The sequence below is a fragment of the Nerophis lumbriciformis genome, linkage group LG13 (genome assembly GCF_033978685.3).
Source record: "Nerophis lumbriciformis linkage group LG13, RoL_Nlum_v2.1, whole genome shotgun sequence".
Lineage (NCBI taxonomy): Eukaryota > Metazoa > Chordata > Actinopteri > Syngnathiformes > Syngnathidae > Nerophis > Nerophis lumbriciformis.
Window position 1 is genome coordinate 19,690,421 of NC_084560.2, and position 20,541 is coordinate 19,710,961.

The 20,541-nt window shown below is 42.7% G+C and overlaps 1 protein-coding gene across 2 annotated transcripts in view; it reads left to right on the plus strand.

Annotated features, from left to right (window-relative positions):
- The window catches only part of LOC133613769 (coiled-coil domain-containing protein 148-like), an 87,753-nt gene that overhangs the window by 15,030 nt on the left and 52,182 nt on the right, over window positions 1-20,541 (plus strand). For both annotated transcript variants that reach the window (XM_061971541.1, XM_061971542.1), the window contains 6 exons: window positions 1,276-1,367; window positions 1,454-1,611; window positions 4,146-4,241; window positions 4,318-4,496; window positions 4,590-4,728; window positions 19,268-19,474. In XM_061971541.1, the coding sequence (XP_061827525.1) occupies window positions 1,276-1,367; window positions 1,454-1,611; window positions 4,146-4,241; window positions 4,318-4,496; window positions 4,590-4,728; window positions 19,268-19,474 (871 nt within the window). The remainder of the gene's footprint in view (window positions 1-1,275; window positions 1,368-1,453; window positions 1,612-4,145; window positions 4,242-4,317; window positions 4,497-4,589; window positions 4,729-19,267; window positions 19,475-20,541) is intronic.

Genomic DNA, 20,541 nt, shown 5'->3' on the forward strand with positions numbered 1-20,541 from the left:
TACATGAAGCCAAGGAAAAACATGCAGGATTAATCCTTTGATGCTTGCAAAAATTAGTTATTGTACAAGATGCCGACGTCTTGAGAGATATCTTGCGAGTCTGGTGCAACTATAGAGGACTGAATCTGTTGGTCTAATTCTGAAGGGTTTTTGTTTTTAGAGGTTCCTCTTCCGTGGGTATTTCAAAAATACAGCAATTCCTAATTTATTGCTGTTAAAGTAGGAATCATTAATTATAAATCAAATATATTCATAGCTAGAATTAGAAAATGTTTACTACTTTTTAAATTCAGTTTTTATATTATGAGAGCCTTCTAGACCAGAAATAACACCCTTTAGTCACCTTTTTCTTTTTTAATCCAATATAGTAATGCTGACTGAGGCTAAGCCAATCAGTGACCACAATACCGAACAGCATGTTCTGATTGGTTTGGTCTCATTTTGAGGCCAATACTGTTACGGTTTGTACAGGGGAAGAAGGAAGAAGACGGCACAGACAGCAGGGACGTCGTTTAACTCTATGTTTATTTATATCTATATAATATATATAAATAATAAATGAAGTGTGTAAATAACCCAAATATGTGTATGGTGTGCGACTATGTGTGGGAATTAAATGTTGAGCGTTACAAGTAGTGTTGAGCGAGAGGCGGAAGTCCAAAGAGGGGCAAAGTTGACTCGGAGGTCCGTGAGCAGGCAGGTTTCTAGGCGGGAGTTCGAGATCCAAAAGGGGCAGCCAGAAAACCAGAGGGGAACACAGGGAGACGAGACACACATCTCGTAACGCGGGAACGGAGGTAGGTTGCTGGAAGACAACAAGGGGGACACGAGACCAATCAACACAGAGGGGAGAGACACAGAGAGAGAGTATGCATATAGCTTGTAGAATTCCGGCTTACTGTACAGGAACAGGTAGCTACGTTCTGGCCCAGGATAGCAGGTTGCGCTGGCTTAAGAAGGCAGGTCCTCTTATCAGCGACAGGTGCGTTGATTGCTGAAGATTGAATGCAGCCACTTGCTGCAGCCGGAGTGGCGCACGTGCCTGGCGCGCTCTTGGAGGTGCGCCAAGCGCCGCGCACAGATGAATGCGCCCGTGCCGTGACAAATACTACTGCAGTATTGACATTTGAAGTTCTTTTAAACATTTTAATGCTTGAAAATCTTTCATTTAGAGCAAAAATGTTGTGCAATATGCCCCCCAAAAAATAAAAATAAATCTCAGACTATGTTCTTACGAGTACTAACAATACATAAATGATGTTGTTTTATCCTTAGGGTGAAGACTGAGAATGAGTTGCACGATTTTGTTGAAAATGTCAGGCCATTTGGCATAGAAGACACTGCCATCTTTTCACTTAAAGATTACGGTAAACCACAAATTTGTTGCGACTGAACATCATTCTGCCTTTTTTGTAATGTCAGCCCAACATTCAAAGTCTGTGTTGTGTTTAAGAGGTGTTCCTGGAGAGGGATCGGAAAGCATTTGTAATGGGCACCGTGGAGCCACTTTATCAGCTGAAGGGTGACCTGTGCTTCAGGCTGGATCAAGAACAAGACCAAGAACGGAAGCTTAACCCCACTCCGTCAAATTTGGAACAAGTGCAACATCAGGTATTTGTTACGTAAAAGAGGCATGTGAGCACAACAGTGTGCTAGTGTATCAACACAATAAACGCAGGTTTCAATTTAAGCTAAGGTTACTACTCCTTAGAGTTCCCCATGAAGGCATCTGTAGCGTACCCAGATGAGGAAAAGTAAAATTTTTTAGTATTGTTGGGCATTGTTTAAATTTGGACGATTGCAGTTCCGATTCTAGTTCCTTATTTTGTTTCCGGTACACAACGATTCTCGATTCCAATTCTTTTAAGAGGCAGGGTCAAAAATGTACTATGAATTTCTCACAAGGCTATTTTCAGGCAGTGTATAAATCTCAATATTTCACACTTAAACTTGAAGTTTTTGTTGTCACAGGGGTATGCTTTCACAAAAGTTTCACTTTCGTTTTGAAGACCTGCATTTTATTTTTCACACTGGAGGATTATTGACTAGATGAGCGGCTCCACACGGTGTATGAGCTGCTATCCTCTGTGAAATAGCTTTCACAGAGGATCGACAATCGGAATCAATGTTAAAAAATGTGGGTAATTCCGGAAGAATTGGAATGCAAGACCCAGGTACTATCAATGCTTGATGCCCAACCCTATATCAGTGATCCGGACATTGTACAGCATTTTCCAGTCAATAGACTAGCGTTCAAATTGTGCATGTTGATTAGTTGGGTTTTACAAACCCCGTTTCCATATGAGTTGGGAAATTGTGTTAGATGTAAATATAAACGGAATACAATGATTTGCAAATCATTTTCAACCCATATTCAGTTGAATATGCTACAAAGACGACATATTTGATGTTCAAACTGATAAACTTTTTTTTTTTTTTTGCAAAAAATCATTAACTTTAGAATTTGATGCCAGCAACACGTGACAAAGAAGCTGGGAAAGGTGGCAATAAATACTGATAAAGTTGAGGAATGCTCATCAAACACTTATTTGGAACATCCCACAGGTGTGCAGGCTAATTGGGAACACGTGGGTTCCATGATTGGGTATAAAAGTAGATTCCATGAAATGCTCAGTCATTCACAAACAAGGATGGGGCGAGGGTCACCACTTTGTCAACAAATGCGTGAGCAAATTGTTGAACAGTTTAAGAAAAAACTTTCTCAACCAGCTATTGCAAGGAATTTAGGGATTTCACCATCTACGGTCCGTAATATCATCAAAGGGTTCAGAGAATCTGGAGAAATCACTGCACGTAAGCAGCTGAGCCCATGACCTTCCATACCTCAGGCTGTACTGCATCAACAAGCGACATCAGTGTGTAAAGGATATCACCACATGGGCTCAGGAACACTTCAGAAACCCACTGTCAGTAACTACAGTTGGTCGCTACATCTGTAAGTGCAAGTTAAAACTCTCCTATGCAAGGCGAAAACCGTTTATCAACAACACCCAGAAACGCCGTCGGCTTCGCTGGGCCTGAGCTCATCTAAGATGGACTGATACAAAGTGGAAAAGTGTTCTGTGGTCTGACGAGTCCACATTTCAAATAGTTTTTGGAAACTGTGGACGTTGTGTCCTCCGGACCAAAGAGGAAAAGAACCATCCGGATTGTTATAGGCGCAAAGTTGAAAAGCCAGCATCTGTGATGGTATGGGGGTGTATTAGTGCCCAAGACATGGGTAACTTACACATCTATGAAGGCGCCATTAATGCTGAAAGGTACATACAGGTTTTGGAGCAACATATGTTGCCATCCAAGCAACGTTACTATGGACGCCCCTGCTTATTTCAGCAAGACAATGCCAAGCCACGTTTTACATCAACGTGGCTTCATAGTAAAAGAGTGCGTGTACTAGACTGGCCTGCCTGTAGTCCAGACCTGTCTCCCATTGAAAATGTGTGGCGCATTATGAAGCCTAAAATACCACAACGGAGACCCCCGGACTGTTGAACAACTTAAGCTGTACATCAAGCAAGAATGGGAAAGAATTCCACCTGAGAAGCTTAAAAAATGTGTCTCCTCAGTTCCCAAACGTTTACTGAGTGTTGTTAAAAGGAAAGGCCATGTAACACAGTGGTGAACATGCCCTTTCCCAACTACTTTGGCACGTGTTGCAGCCATGAAATTCTAAGTTAATTATTATTTGCAAAAAAAAATTAACGTTTATGAGTTTGAACATCAAATATCTTGTCTTTGTAGTGCATTCAATTGAATATGGGTTGTAAAGGATTTGCAAATCATTGTATTCCGTTTATATTTACATCTAACACAATTTCCCAACTCATATGGAAACAGGGTTTGTAAATGCAGATGGGGTTTACCACTCCTAAGAGTTGTATTTTAGACGGTGTCAGAAGTGGGATCGTGCAGTATTTGGCTCATAGTTGAGACAATAATATTGATATTTGCCGTTTTGTTTTATTTGATATTCAATGTCAAGTTTTTGAGTATGCTCTTTGTTTTACATTTGACACTGGTGTGCGAAATCTCCTCATCGTGCATTTTTTTGTATCTTTTACATTTCCACCTTGCTTTCTAAAAAAAAACATTGCCTAAAAATGAACTTATTGGTTTTATAACAGGTCAATTTTGTGAAAGACCAGCAAGATATTATAACTGCGAAACTTCAAGAGGAGTACTGTGACTTAGAAGAGGAAATCACAGGCCTTGGTTTGGAGGTACTTTTCTCAATTGTCACCACCCATGTTCTCATGACTTGCAACAAGTGTCTAACATCATCACTGTCCTCTGCAGAAATTTATGCCAAATTTCGATAATTTGGTCAATAAAGACAACATCCCGACTGAAGTTTTGGAATCAGACTGTCCTTATCCTGAGCTAAAGGAGTCTTTGATCCAGGCCTTCCATTCATTGTCAGAAATATACCACAGTCGGCTAAATAGTCTTCAGGAACACCTGAAAAAAACGGACAGGTATGATGGACATGTTTTAACGAAAATCTAAGTGCATATTGATGTGATGTGTGTTCCAGTGACTATTTTTATTACGGCTTGTACCTTTTCCAGATTTTGTGGTTGGTGTCCGGATGACCACCTTCGCTTCCATTTCACCTTATCTCAGTACACTCAAGAAATCCCCAACAACCGGGCACTCTGCATTCATATGCTTCAAAAACTCTTCCCGGAGAAAACAAAACATGACCTGGTCAGTACTTAATTATATAACATAATTCATTTCATTGTAGAGAGAAGCAAGGATTAGTAGAACAGCGGTTTCAAGTAGGGATGTCCGATAATGGCTTTTTGCCGATATCCGATATTCCGATATTGTCCAACTCTTTAATTACCGATACCGATATCAACCGATACCGATATCAACCGATATATACAGTCGTGGAATTAACACATTATTATGCCTAATTTGGACAACCAGGTATGGTGAAGATAAGGTACTTTAAAAAAATAATTAAAAAAATAAGATAAATAAATTAAAAACATTTTCTTGAATAAAAAAGAAAGTAAAACAATATAAAAACAGTTACATAGAAACTAGTAATTAATGAAAATCAATCAATCAATCAATCAATGTTTATTCATATAGCCCTAAATCACAAGTGTCTCAAAGGGCTGCACAAGCCACAACGACATCCTCGGTACAAAGCCCACATAAGGGCAAGGAAAAACTCACCCCAGTGGGACGTCGATGTGAATGACTATGAGAAACCTTGGAGAGGACCGCATATGTGGGTAACCCCCCCCCTCTAGGGGAGACCGAATGCAATGGATGTCGAGTGGGTCTGACATAATATTGTGAGAGTCCAGTCCATAGTGGATCCAACATAATAGTAAGAGTTCAGTTCATAGTGGGGCCAGCAGGAAACCATCCCGAGCGGAGACGGGTCAGCAGCGCAGAGATGTTCCCAACCGATGCACAGGCGAGCGGTCCACCCCGGGTCCCGACTCTGGACAGCCAGCACTTCATCCATGGCCACCGGACCTGTGCCCCCCCACCCTCCACAAGGAAGAGGGGAGCAGAGCAGAAAAGAAAAGAAACGGCAGATCAACTGGTCTAAAAGGGGGGTCTATTTAAAGGCTAGAGTATACAAATGAGTTTTAAGATGGGACTTAAATGCTCTACTGAGGTAGCATCTCTAATTGTTACCGGGAGGGCATTCCATAGTACTGGAGCCCGAATAGAAAACGCTCTATAGCCCGCAGACTTTTTTTGGGCTCTGGGAATCACTAATAAGCCGGAGTTCTTTGAACGCAGATTTCTTGCCGGGACATATGGTACAATGCAATCGACAAGATAGGACGGAGCTAGACCGTGTAAGTCACATCTTAAGTGCACAGGAAGCCAGTGCAGGTGAGCCAGTATAGTATAGTAATACCTACTCAGTGGCCTAGTGGTTAGAGTGTACGCCCTGAGATCGGTAGGTTGTGAGTTCAAACCCCGGCCGAGTCATACCAAAGACTATAAAAATGGGACCCACTACCTCCCTGCTTTGCACTCAGCATCAAGGGTTGGAATTGGGGGTTAAATCACCAAAAATGATTCCCGGGCACGGCCACTGCTGCTGCTCACTGCTCCCCTCACCTCCCAGGGGGTGATCAAGGGTGATGGGTCAAATGCAGAGAATAATTTCGCCACACCTAGTGTGTGTGTGTGACAATCATTGGTACTTTAACTTTTTTAACTTTATAGGCCTAATATGATCAAACTTTCTTGTTCTGGTCAAAAGTCTAGCAGCCGCATTTTGTACCAATTGTAATCTTTTAATGCTAGACATAGGGAGACCCGAAAATAATACGTTACAGTAGTCGAGACGAGACGTAACGAACGCATTCGTTCGTAAAAATGAGTAAAATTAACTGTTAAAGGTTAGTACTATTAGTGGACCAGCAGCACGCACAATCATGTGTGCTTACGGACTGTATCCCTTACAGACTGTATTGATATATATTGATATATAATGTAGGAACCGGAATAATAATAACAGAAAGAAGTGTGTATCTTGTGTTTTTTATGTTGATTTAATAATTAAAATAAACCAAAAAAAAAAACCATACCGATAATAAAAAAAACAATACCGATAATTTCCGATATTACATTTTAATGCATTTATCGGCCGATAATATCGGCAGGCCGATATTATCGGACATCTCTAGTTTCAAGGTGTAAGGTGAGTCTCCCAAGAAGTCTTCAGGGGACAAAAATAGAAACCAAAATGATTTTCTGAGAGAGTTAACAGTTTTTGGAGAGTAGGGGAGACTGGGCGGTATTATGTTCTCTGAAGGGAGGTTGGTATATTATTATTTCATGCGTACTACACAGCCTCAATATTTGGTACACTTGCATAATCTATCCATCCATCCATCCATCCATCCATTTTTTACCGCTTGTCCCTTTTGGGGTCGCGGGGGGTTGCTGGAGCCTATCTCAGCTGCATTCGGGCGGAAGGCGGGGTACACCCTGAACAAGTCGCCACCTCATCACAGGGCCAACACAAATAGACAGACAACATTCACACTCACATTCTAATGGGAAAAAAAAGCTGTTTTGATTTTTTAGCTACATGGCAAAATATTAGAAACACAGTTTCTGCAAAAAATCACAATAATAAACATAATCACATTAAACCCTCTGACAGTATTATCTTTACAAAAGAATCATTTTTAAAGACCGGGTATAAATGACATCTCATTACATTAAGCAGGCGCACTTAATGTTGTGGTCAGTGAGTGTGTTTTAAAATGTACATTGATCCCTGCATGCTGCAGGATGTCACAGGGTAGTGCACACGTTGCTTACATCACTGCTTTAGCATCGCCATGACAACGGTCAGCACCTTCTCTCCTCCCTCACCCACACCCAGAGACCTCCTCACGTCACACTGAGCTGGGTGCTACATTTAAAGCTGTGATCGTTAAGCCTGAGGAAAGCTGCCGGGGAATGAAATTACATTTACCCTGTTGAAAGTAAACCCAAATTTGTCTGTATTAGCTGTTTTTAGCTATAAATCATTGTGTAAATGGCTTGCATATTGAATAGTCAATCTATGGCTCGCAAATGTAAACATTATTTTACTTGACCCTTAAATGAGGATCCTATAGCTGCAGTGAACTCAGAGCAATTTGAAATACCGTATTTTTCGGAGTATAAGTCGCACCGGAGTATAAGTCGCACCTGCCGAAAATGCATAATAAAGAAGGAAAAAAACATTATGCAACTTTCATAAACTATGAAAAAAACTGCGACGGTACTTGACAAAAATGAGCCCAGAACAAGGGGAATATTTTCAAATAGAATGCTCTGTTAAAATGAAATGAAAAATGATAGGTTAACACATCTTGAGGTAATTAAAACTGTGCTGTCAATCAAAGTATCTCAATTGAATGAATATGCTAATGATTGAGCTGGCGACTGGTCCCTAGTAGGGTTGTACGGTATATCGGTATTAGTATAGTACCGCGATACTAATGAATCATATTCGGTATGATACCGCCTCTGAAAAGTACCGGTGGATCTACACCTAACCTCCACTGTAATGACACCAAGTACAGTAGCGCAGGGGTCACCAACGCAGAGCCCGCGGGCACCAGGTAGCCCGTAAGGACCAGATGAGTAGCCCGCTGGCCTGTTCTAAAAATAGCTCAAATAGCAGCACTTACCAGTGAGCTGCCTCTATTTTTTAAATTGTATTTATTTACTAGCAAGCTGGTCTCGCTTTGCCCGACATTTTTAATTCTAAGAGAGACAAAACTCAAATAGAATTTGAAAATCCAAGAAAATATTTTAAAGACTTGGTCTTCACTAACTGACAAAGAAACAGATAACAGATTTGGTGTCCAGGTCAAAGTGTGACATGATTTATTTAAAAATTTGAGAGTTGACTTTTGTATTTTACATGAGTTATTATTTGTACAAACATGGTGCAAAGTAAATCATGATTTGTTAAAAAATGTTAGTGGCTAGCTAGTTAAAATGGGATGTTGTGATTTCACAAGACTGTCTTAGAAGTGATCATTTGAAAATGTTCAATTTGAAAAATGTGCACTTCGAGAAAATATAAAAATAAAGTGTTGCATATTGATATTTATCTGTTTCTATATATATTTATTGTGAGAAATCATTAAGATGATCAGTGTTTCCACAAAGATAAATATCATTGATTATTAATAATAACATAGAGTTAAAGGTAAACTGAGCAAATTGGCTATTTCTGGCAATTTATTTAAGTGTGTATCAAACTGGTAGCCCCTGCGATGAGGTGGCGACTTGTCCAGGGTGTACGCCGCCTTCCACCCGATTGTAGCTGAGATAGGCTCCAGCGCCCCCCGCGACCCCAAAGGGAATAAGCGGTAGAAAATGGATGGATGAAAACTGGTAGCCCTTCGCATTAATCAGTCCCCAAGAAGTAACTCTTGGTTTCAAAAAGATTGGTGACCCCTGCAGTAGCGTATTTAGTCGATACTACTATGATTACGTCGATATTTTTTGGCATCACAACATTTTTTTTCGTTTTTTTAAAATGTATATTATGTTTATGAACTCAGGAAATACGTCCCTGGATACATGACGACTTTGAATATGACCAATTTATGATCCTGTAACGACTTGGTATCGGATTGATGCCCAAACTTGTGGTATCATCCAAAACTAATGTAAAGTATCAAACAACAGAAGAATAAGTGATTATTAAATTTTTACAAAAGTGTAGATAGAACATGTTTAAAAGAGAAAGTAAGCTGATATTAACAGTAAATGAACAAGTACATTAATAATTCATTTTAATGTTGACAAAATAATAGAATGGAAAATGACAATATATGTTATTGCATATGTCAGCAGCTAAATTAGGAGCCTTTGTTTGCTTACTTACTACTAAAAGACAAATTGTCTTGTATGTTTACTATTTTATTTAAGGACATACTTGCAATAATAAACATATGTTTAATGTACCCTAAGATTTTTTGTTAAAATAAAGCCAATACTGCAATTTTTTGTGGTCCCCTTTATTTAGAAAATACCGAAAAGTATTGAAATAATTTTGATACCGGTACCAAAATATTGGTATCGGGACAACACTAGTACCCAGCCTTCCGCCCGAATGCAGCTGGGATAGGCTCCAGCACCCCCGTCGCCCGAGAAAGACAAGCGGAAAATTTGACAGACTGAAAGCATGACTTTTTAGCTCATCCTCACATCTAAATTATGTCAAAGGTGACTGGAGCTCTTCTTTTGCCCGATTGGACTCGCCATGATCCATTATCTTCAAACGCTCTTAGTTGTGCCCTCATGACAGAGCACTGGCAGGGTTTCAGAGTAATTCTCTCATAATGTTCCATGTCGGGAGTGAGACTAACCGTCTTGTCTGAGTGTGTATCAGGGGAGCCGTTTTATCAGCCCTGGTCGTATGGTGCACTATTCATAGAGACACAGAATGAATGTTGGTGCAGTTTGAGTGAGGTATTACTTTATAAATGAGCAACAATGTTGTGGTGGACACATTCATACGTTGTTGAAAGATGGTGTGCCCCTGTTAGTCAGCAGGTTCATCATCCTCCTTGAAGAAATAAATACCTCTCCCCTCAGGAAAAGTGGTACTGCTATTTAGCTATGATTACCTTTACAGATGGGCGCAGTTGGTTTTGGGACATGTGAGAGTGATTCAGTTTCTACTCATGGCAGATAGCTGTGTTACATCATAGCGATTATTGCATCTTTGAACCGCACACATTAAAAAACAGGACTCCTGAGACATCGGTGTCAGAAAGGAGATTATGCCCATTAAGCCGTACATAGCTCATTCTTGAGACACTCTATAACAATCATTTAATGCCTTCTTAAGTTTATTTATTTGTCTATTCATAGGTAAGACCAGCAAGATTAATGATCAGTAACGTTCTGTTGTTTAATTAAACTCTTAAAGGCCTACTGAAACCCACTACTACCGACCACGCAGTCTGATAGTTTATATATCAATGATGAAATCTTAACATTGCAACACATGCCAATACGGCCGGGTTAACTTACAAAGTGCAATTTTAAATTTCCTGCGAAACTTCCGGTTGAAAACGTAGAGGTATGATGACGTATGCGCGTGACGTCGATGGTTGAAACGGAAGTATTGGGACGCCATTGTGTCCAATACAAAAAGCTCAGTTTTCATCGCAAAATTCCACAGTATTCTGGACATCTGTGTTGGTGAATCTTTTGCAATTTGTTTAATGAACAATGGAGACTGCAAAGAAGAAAGCTGTAGATGCGATCGGTGTATTAGCGTCTGGCTACAGCAACACAACCAGGAGGACTTTGACTTGGATAGCAGACGCGCTATCCGACGCTAGCCGCCGACCGCATCGATGATCGCGTGAAGTCCTTCGTTGCTCCGTCGATCGCTGGAACGCAGGTGAGCTTCGGTGTTGATGAGCAGATGAGGGTTGGCGTAGGTGGAGAGCTAATGTTTTTATCATAGCTCTGTCGAGGTCCGTAGCTAAGTTAGATTCAATGGCGTCGTTAGCAACAGCATTGTTAAGCTTCGCCAGGCTGGAAAGCATTAACCGTGTAGTTACAGGTCCATGGTTTAATAGTATTGTTGATTTTCTGTCTATCCTTGCAGTCAGGGGTTTATTTCTTTTGTTTCTATCTGCAGTTAAGCCCGATGCTATCGCGTTAGCTCCGTAGCTAAAGTGCTTCACCGATGTATTGTCGTGGAGATAAAAGTCACTGTGAATGTCCATTTCGCATTCTCGACTCTCATTTTCAAGAGGATATAGTATCCGAGGTGGTTTAAAATACAAATCCGTGATCCACAATAGAAAAAGGAGAGAGTGGAATCCAATGAGCCCTTGTACCTAAGTTACGGTCAGAGCGAAAAAAAGATGCGTCCTGCACTGCACTCTAATCCTTCACTCTCACGTTCCTCATCCACGAATCTTTCATCCTGGCTCAAATTAATGGGGTAATTGTCGCTTTCTCAGTCCCAATCGCTCTCGCTGCTGGTGTAAACAATGGGGAAATGTGAGGAGACTTTCAACTTGTGACGTCACGCTACTTCCGGTACAGGCAAGGCTTTTTTTATCAGCGACCAAAAGTTGCGAACTTTATCGTCGTTGTTCTATACTAAATCCTGTAAGCAAAAATATGGCACAAAGTATTACACATAGAATGGATCTGCTATCCCCGTTTAAATTTAAAAAAATCATTTCAGTAGGCCTTTAAAGGGGACCGAAGATACATGTAGTTGTTCTTGCTGTATAAATGTTGTTGTTACAATGTTGTACACAACAAAAACAATGTTAAAGTTTCAAAAATGACAGAGTCAAATCATAAGGTTCACGCATTTTGGTATGAGCTTGCCGTTTTGGATGCCTCTGTTTGCGGGGTTTTGCAGTTTGGCTGCCTCGTAACATCACAGCATTGATTGATTGATTGAAACTTGTATTAGTAGATTGCAAAGGAAGAGAATACATTATATGAAACAGTACAGTTTACACAGTACAGTACATATTCCGTACAATTGACCACTAAATGGTAACACCCGATTTATCAACTTGTTTAAGTCGGGGTCCACGTCAATCAATTCATGGTAGCAAGGTAGATTATTTGGACTTTAAGTAAACATGAGACATTAAGGAGCTCCTCCACTTTTGCTTATAATTGAGAGGAAACAAAAATGGGCAACAACGTATTAATTTCATCTAATTTTGGCATCTTATTATAACAACGGGGCAGCACGGTGGCAGAGGGGTTAGTGCATCTGCCTCACAATACGAAGGTCCCGAGTAGTCTTGGGTTCAATCCCGGGCTCGGGATCTTTCTGTGTGGAGTTTGCATGTTCTCCCCGTGACTTCGTGGGTTCCCTCCGGGTACTCCGGCTTCCTCCCACCTCCAAAGACATGCACCTGGGGATAGGTTGATTGGCAACACTAAATTAGCCCTAGTGTGTGAATGTGAGTGTGATTGTTGTCTGTCTATCTGTGTTGGCCCTGCGATGAGGTGGCGACTTGTCCAGGGTGTACCCCGCCTTCCGCCCGATTGTAGCTGAGATAGGCTCCAGAGCCCTCCGCGACCCCGAAGGGTATAAGCGGTAGAAAATGGATGGATGGATGGATTATAACAACGTGCAACATGCAGTGACATTAATGTGGATAAAAGCAGCTATTTTTATGCAGAGTCTGAATCGATCGCCGAGTACGCAGGTATGCCTAATGTTGTGACCGGGTGAATCTATATACTGTAGGGAAGGGATTCATATGGCCCCATTCCTGGGTGGATCTCGTAATGCGGTCAGCTGAAGCTGATGGAAAGTGCCACTCTACATAGCAACTAAAGCTGTGGTCAAAGTTGTAATAGCCACAAAACACATTTTAAGATACCTATATTCAACACTTTACTGCCGTCTGGCAATTCCTCATATGAATCCCCTTCCGACTGTAATTTTTATGAAGTTTATTTTTGACCATGCCTAGGGAAAATAATTGCGGTGACAAACTCAAGACATATTTAAAGAGTGAACATTTTCAAAAGATACATTATTGTACTTTTGGAGAGGTTGGGGCGTGGTGTAATTTGCAATCTGGGAACACCCCCAGTATCGAACATCTTACAGACAGATTCAAAAAACGGGTTATAAAAGATACTATGGAGCAACATTAACAACAAAGTATATCCAATACATATTATCTAGACCAGTGGTTCTCAAACTTTTTTCCACCAAGTACCACCTTTAGAAAACACTTGGCTCTCCAAGTACCACCGTAATGACCAACATTAAAATACAGTAGCTTAGTAGGCCTTAATATTCAATAAAAACAAGACAGAGGTTTTATTTAACGTGCATGTACCACTAATGGTAGACGTACCACAGTCTGATTGTGATCTAGACCAGTGGTTCTTAACCTTGTTTGAGGTACCGAACCCCACCAGTTTCATATGCGCATTCACCGAACACTTCATAAATATCCATCCATCCATCCATTTTCTACCGCTTATTCCCTTTGGGGTCGCGGGGGGCGCTGGAGCCTGTCTCAGCTACAATCGGGCGGAAGGCGGGGTACACCCTAAAATGTTTCTAATTAAATACAAAGTTATGTTTTTTTTACTGGTGCACAAAATGAACCGTGCATGAACATCACCTTGTTCAAAGAATAAAACCAACACAAGTGGATTAACTCATAACAAATTACACACCTGCAAATCAGTGTGACTTCTGCTGTTGCAGTATTCATAATACGCCGATCGGGAGAAGTTTTTATTTACACGGTGAGTCTGGTGTGTCTTGACCTCCGCGGCCGAGGCTCCGCCAAACCCCTGAGGCCGACTCATTGAACCCCTAGGGTTCGATCGAACCCAGGTTAAGAACCACTGATCTAGACCATAAGGAAATGTTAAATGTAGATTAAAATTATCGCAGGTCCCCTTTAAGTCAGTACGGAAAAGTTCAGTGTCAAAAAACCTAAACTCCATCCATCCATCCATTTTCTTCCGCTTATCCGAGGTTGGGTCGCGGGGGCAGCAGCCTAAGCAGGGAAGCCCAGACTTCCCTCTCCCCAGCCACCTCGTCCAGCTCTTCCTGTGGGACCCCGAGGCGTTCCCAGGCCAGCCGTGAGACATAGTCTTCACAACGTGTCCTGGGTCTTCCCCGCGGCCTCCTACCGGTCGGACGTGCCCTAAACACCTCCCTAGGGAGGCGTTCGGGTGGCATCCTGACCAGATGCCCGAACCACCTCATCTGGCTCCTCTCGATGTGGAGGAGCAGCGGCTTTACTTTGAGCTCCTCCCGGATGGCAGAGCTTCTCACCCTATCTCTAAGGGAGAGCCCCGCCACCCGGCGGAGGAAACTCATTTCGGCCGCTTGTACCCGTGATCTTGTCCTTTCGGTCATAACCCAAAGCTCATGACCATAGGTGAGGATGGGAACGTAGATCGACCGGTAAATTGAGAGCTTTGCCTTCCGGCTCAGCTCCTTCTTCACCACAACAGATTGATACAGCGTCCGCATTATTGAAGACGCCGCACCGATACGCCTGTCGATCTCACGATCCACTCTTCCCTCACTCGTGAACAAGATTCCGAGGTACTTGAACTCCTCCACTTGGGGCAAGATCACCTCCCCAACCCGGAGATGGCACTCCACCCTTTTCCAGGCGAGAACCATGGACTCGGACTTGGAGGTGCTGATTCTCATCCCAGTCGCTTCACACTCAGCTGCGAACCGATCCAGTGAGAGCTGAAGATCCTGGCCAGATGAAGCCATCAGGACCACATCATCTGCAAAAAGCAGAGACCTAATCCTGCAGCCACCAAACCAGATCCCCTCAACGCCTTGACTGCGCCTGCGTTATGAACAGAATCGGTGACAAAGGGCAGCCTTGGCGTAGTCCAACCCTCACTGGAAACGTGTCCGACTTACTGCTGGCAATGCGGACCAAGCTCTGGCACTGATCATACAGGGAGCGGACTGCCACAATCAGACAGTCCGATACCCCATACTCTCTGAGCACTCCCCACAGGACTTCCCGAGGGACACGGTCGAATGCCTTCTCCAAGTCCACAAAGCACATATAGACTGGTTGGGCAAACTCCCATGCACCCTCAAGGACCCTGCCGAGAGTATAGAGCTGGTCCACAGTTACACGACCAGGACGAAAACCACACTGTTCATCCTGAATCCGAGGTTCGACTATCCGAAAACCTAAACTTTCTAGTCAATTGATGAGAAAAAACATGCCTGACGGCTGGGAAAAGCTTTGTTTGTGATTAGATAATTGGCCTTAAAAGGACCTACCGGTAACCTTGTTTTAGTAGCCTTGAATAAGACATTTCATACAAAACAAAACAGTGATGTGCAGAAGCAGTTAAATGGCATTATCTAGTACATCCAATAATTTGTCGTAGTTTGACAGATTAGTCCATGAAGACAGGACTTAAAAGTTTTTGGGGACTTTTGGATCTTAAGGAAGCTGTTGTCTGGATAGGTTGATTGACAAAACTAAATTGACCCTAGTGTGTGAATGTTGTCAGTCTATCTGTGTTGGCCCTGCGATGAGGTGGCGACTTGTCCAGGGTGTACCCCGACTTCCGCCCGAGTGCAGCTGAGATAGTCTCCAGCGTCCCCCACCACCCCGAGAGGGTAGAAAATGGATGGATTGTTGGATGAATGGATGGTTGGTCAAAAATGTCCAACTTTCATGTTGTCTGGAATGGAGCATAACAAGTAGATAAACACATATGTTAAGTTAAAGTTAAAGTACCAATGATTGTCACACACACACTAGGTGTGGCAAAATTATTCTCTGCATTTGACCCATCACCCTTGATCACCCCCTGGGAGGTGAGGGGAGCAGTGGGCCCGGGAATCATTTTTGATGATTTAACCCCCAATTCAAACCCTTGACCCATTACCTCCCAAGCAGAGAGGTAATGGGTCCCATTTTTATAGACTTTGGTATGACTCGGCTGGGGTTTGAACTCACTGCTAGTCTTAATTGAACATTTTTGGCCAGAATGCATGCATGCATGCTTGGTCCGTGTCAAACCCCAATATCATAGTGACTGTGAGTGAGAGAGTGGCATAAAAATTAAGGACAAAAGGTGGATCCTCTGCAAATTTGACACTTTTATACATTAATAAACACGATTTGCTTCACCGCCTCCGGTGCTCCATTGGCAGGCCTGTCGGTTCACTTATTTTCAGTAAAACCAGTGAGCCGTATAATACCTTCCCACCATCAGTTAGCCGCTATTAGCCCAGAGATGAATATCATTCCCTGTGTTCCATTGGAGCAGCCAAGTGATGCAGCCAAAGCGAGCCATGACACAATGATGAATAGCTTGTGGCAGCCCTCACACAGAAAAGAGCTGCTTTCCTTCAGGACATTTCACAGCCAGGAGGGGAGAGCGATGACTACCTTATACACCGGCAAAACTCAATCGGAGAAAAGCGTTTCCCTTTGGTCCCACTGCCTTTATTGTGGACTGTATATCTTGTAGAGTTGCTGTAAAAGGGTTTGCATCCTTAAGCACCAGGCCCATGGTGAGGTACAGTATATTAACACAAGCACGTAACTTACGTTCAAAATGTATGTACCTTTTATTGTTTAAAGGCCTACTGAAACCCACTACTACCGACCACGCAGTCTGATAGTTTATATATCAATGATGAAATCTTAACATTACAACACATGCCAATACGGCCGGGTTAGCTTACTAAAGTGCAATTTTAAATTCCGCGCGAAATATCCTGCTGAAAACGTCTCGGTATGATGACGCCTGCGCGTGACGTCACGGATTGTAGAGGACATTTTGGGACAGCATGGTGGCCAGCTATTAAGTCGTCTGTTTTCATCGCAAAATTCCACAGTATTCTGGACATCTGTGTTGGTGAATATTTTGCAATTTATTCAATGAACAATGGAGACAGCAAAGAAGAAAGCTGTAGGTGGGAAGCGGTGTATTGCGGCAGGCGTTGTGCCGGATAACGCACCCCCGCCGTAGAATGCACCCCTTGACTGTTGTGCCGGATAACACAGCCGGTGTTTCATTGTTTACATTCCCGGAAGATGACAGTCAAGCTTTACCATTGGCCTGTGGAGAACTGGGACAACAGAGACTCTTACCAGGAGGACTTTGAGTTGAATGCGCAGACGCGGTACCGTGAGTACGCATGCAGCTGCGGCTTCCAAACATTTGATTGCTTGCCCGTACGTGCGTGCCACTATGTGCATGTCACGTACGTAACTTTGGGGACTTTGGGGAAATATGGCGTCACATTAGTGCCAAAAATCCGAGCGCATAAAAACTGTTATCGCGCGCTGATTCTCCACTTCGTGCGCGCGCGACACCCTTTTGCGCGCGCGTGGTGCCTTTCTGCGCGCGCGTGGTTCCTTTTTGCGCACGCGCGGTACCTTTCTGCGCGCGCGTGGTGCCTTTTTGCGCGCACGCGGTGCCTTTCTGCGCGCGCGTGGTGCCTTTTTGCGCGCACGCGGTGCCTTTCTGCACGCGCGCACGCGGTGCCTTTCTGCACGCGCGGTGCCTTTCTGCGCGTGCGCCGTCTCGGTCTGTGCGCTGTCATGTTTCGTTTTGGCACTTTGGGGGCGAGTATGCTTAGATGGCCCCTCCTTTCTGATTGGTCAGGCGAAAAATGCTCAGAGCCAATCAGAAGTATAGCAGGGCGGGTCATCGTCAATATGTATCAAGATTTACGGAGGAAGAAGTGGATAAAAAAATGTTGCGCGCTGATGAAGGTTATTTCATTCCACATAAACACAATACAGGGTAATACAAAATGTGACCCAAATAAATAATAAGACAACAAACACCATAATCCCATCTTTCAGCCAGAACTGGTCCACCAGCAATAACATCCAACCATAACATTATTTTATATTTTCACTTCTTCTTGAACATTTGTTTTCTAATTTATGGAATTTCTTTTGATTCAGCCATAAAATTAATGAAATAATCTTTGAATTTTGTTTTTAAAATATTAAAAATAGCCTTTTAATAATGTATTCTGAAACAGTTTAAAATAATCAGAAAACTGACTAACACTGACCCTACACAACTATGTTGCACAATTAAGTCTTTTTTTTTTATAGCGAAAGAGGTAATTTCAACAGGTACAGCATCCTATGTCATATCTACATGCAATAAGATTTGTAACAAGGCAAACCGTTTGTAAATTGGTCGAAAATCGAGCAAGTTATGGTAATTTAATTAGTACATGTACCATTGACATCAATGTAATGATTGAGGCTAGCTGTCCGAGGTAAGATGGCTACAACATTGCTACGCTGGAGAATCATTGGTCATTTGAAAAATGCTCAGAGCCAATCAGAAAGGAGGGGCCGTCTAAGCATAACCGCCCCCAAAGTGCCAAAAAGAAACATGACAGCGCGAGAAGAGATGCCAGGAGTACACAGAGAGCGCACAGACCGAGACGGCGCGCGCGCAGAAAGGCACCGCACAAAGTGGAGAATCAGCGCGCGATAACAGTATTTATGCGTTCGGATTTTTGGCACTAATGTGACGCCATAAAATATATGTGCTGTATGAACTTTGGGGAGGTGAACGGTACTTTGGGCTGTGGGATTGAGTGTGTTGTGCAGGTGTTTGAGTTGTATTGGCGGGTTATATGGACGGGAGGGGGGAGGTGTTTGTTATGCGGGATTAATTTGTGGCATATTAAATATAAGCCTGGTTGTGTTGTGGCTAATAGAGTATATATATGTCTTGTGTTTATTTACTGTTTTAGTCATTCCCAGCTGAATATCAGGTCCCACCCGCCTCTCACAGCATCTTCCCTATCTGAATCGCTCTCACTGCCCTCTAGTCCTTCACTCTCACTTTCCTCATCCACGAATCTTTCATCCTCGCTCAAATTAATGGGGAATCGGTCCGAATCGCTCTTGCTGCTGGTGGCCATGATTGTAAACAATGTGCGGATGTGAGGAGCTCCACAACCTGTGACGTCACGCGCATATCGTCTGCTACGTCCGGTACAGGCAAGGCTTTTTTATCAGCGACCAAAAGTTGCGAACTTTATCGTCGATGTTCTCTACTAAATCCTTTCAGCAAAAATATGGCAATATCGCGAAATGATCAAGTATGACACATAGAATGGACCTGCTATCCCCGTTTGAATAAGAAAATCACATTTCAGTAGGCCTTTAAGAGATAGCGGTCTGAAAGCCTTTGTGGAACAACAGCATCGCCATTCTCCACCATGTTCTTCCAGATGGAACATGAGCGTCTGGGGGCCAGGCAACGCTTCACCCAGACGCACATAAAGGTCCTGACCCAGCAGTGGCAGCAGGACCAGGAAGAGCTACTGGCGAAAGCACTCGCCACCCTGCAGGAAGCAAGGGATGCCTACCAGGAGGAGCTGGAGCTCCAGAGAGACCGTCAACACCAGCAGGACATCTGCATTCGCCTCAGAGAAAAGGTAAGCGCTGGGTGTGAAGCAACATACCTTATGTCAACATTTACCTATTGCATGTTTTAGGCTTGCTGTCTTTTTGCAATCTATATTATTATAAGACCTAAGACTTTGGCTGTCCATTCATTGTATACTACTTTTCTTCCCTTGTCATTCATAAGACACACTTTCCATTGCAAGGTTGAACACAAATCTAGTCTAAAACTTAGACTTAGACTTCCTTTTTATTGTCATTCAAATTTGAACTTTACAGCTCAGATAAGAACGAAATTTCGTTACATAAGCTCATGGTAGTGCAGGATAAAAAAGCAATAAGGTGCATATATAAATAAATAAATATATATAAATAATTTATAAATATATATACAATTAATAAATATATATAAATAGATAAATATATTACTGTACAGATAAATATATTGCACTTTTTCACATGCGTCCACGTTTATGGATGTATGTTATATTGTCTTTTTTATTCCAGCGAGTTAATCCATTTTGGGGGGAGTTGAGGGGATAATTTAATTATGATGCGTTCAAGAGTCTTACGGCTTGAGGGAAGAAGCTGTTACAGAACCTGGAGGTTCTGCTTCGGAGGCTGCGGAACCTCTTTCTAGAGTCCAGCAGTGAAAACAGTCTTTGGTGGGGGTGGGAGGAGTCTTTGCAGATTCTCTGAGCCCTGGTCAGGAAGCGGCTTTTTGCGATCTCCTGGATAGGAGGAAGAGGAGTCTTGATGATAAATGAATAGTATGGAGTATAGAGATGATAGTAAAACACTGGTTTGTTGTAAATTAGGACGTCAAACTATTGCCTTTATAAAAAAGTTATGAACGGTAATGAACTGTACAGGCAATGTCTTAAGTATCATATCATAGGCATCCGTCCGTCAGTAGTGACGATGGGTTGCGCCTGGGGGAGTTCATTCTCAATGATTCCTCCCACCGTCGAAGCTGGCGCCAATCGGGTGGAACTTAAGACTGCCAGCTTCCGTGTTGTTTCCTCCCTTTAGGGGGGAGGCTGGAGTGACCTCTCTGTGGCGCAAGCCTGGGCAGAAAGTATGGAGATCTTGGGTTGCC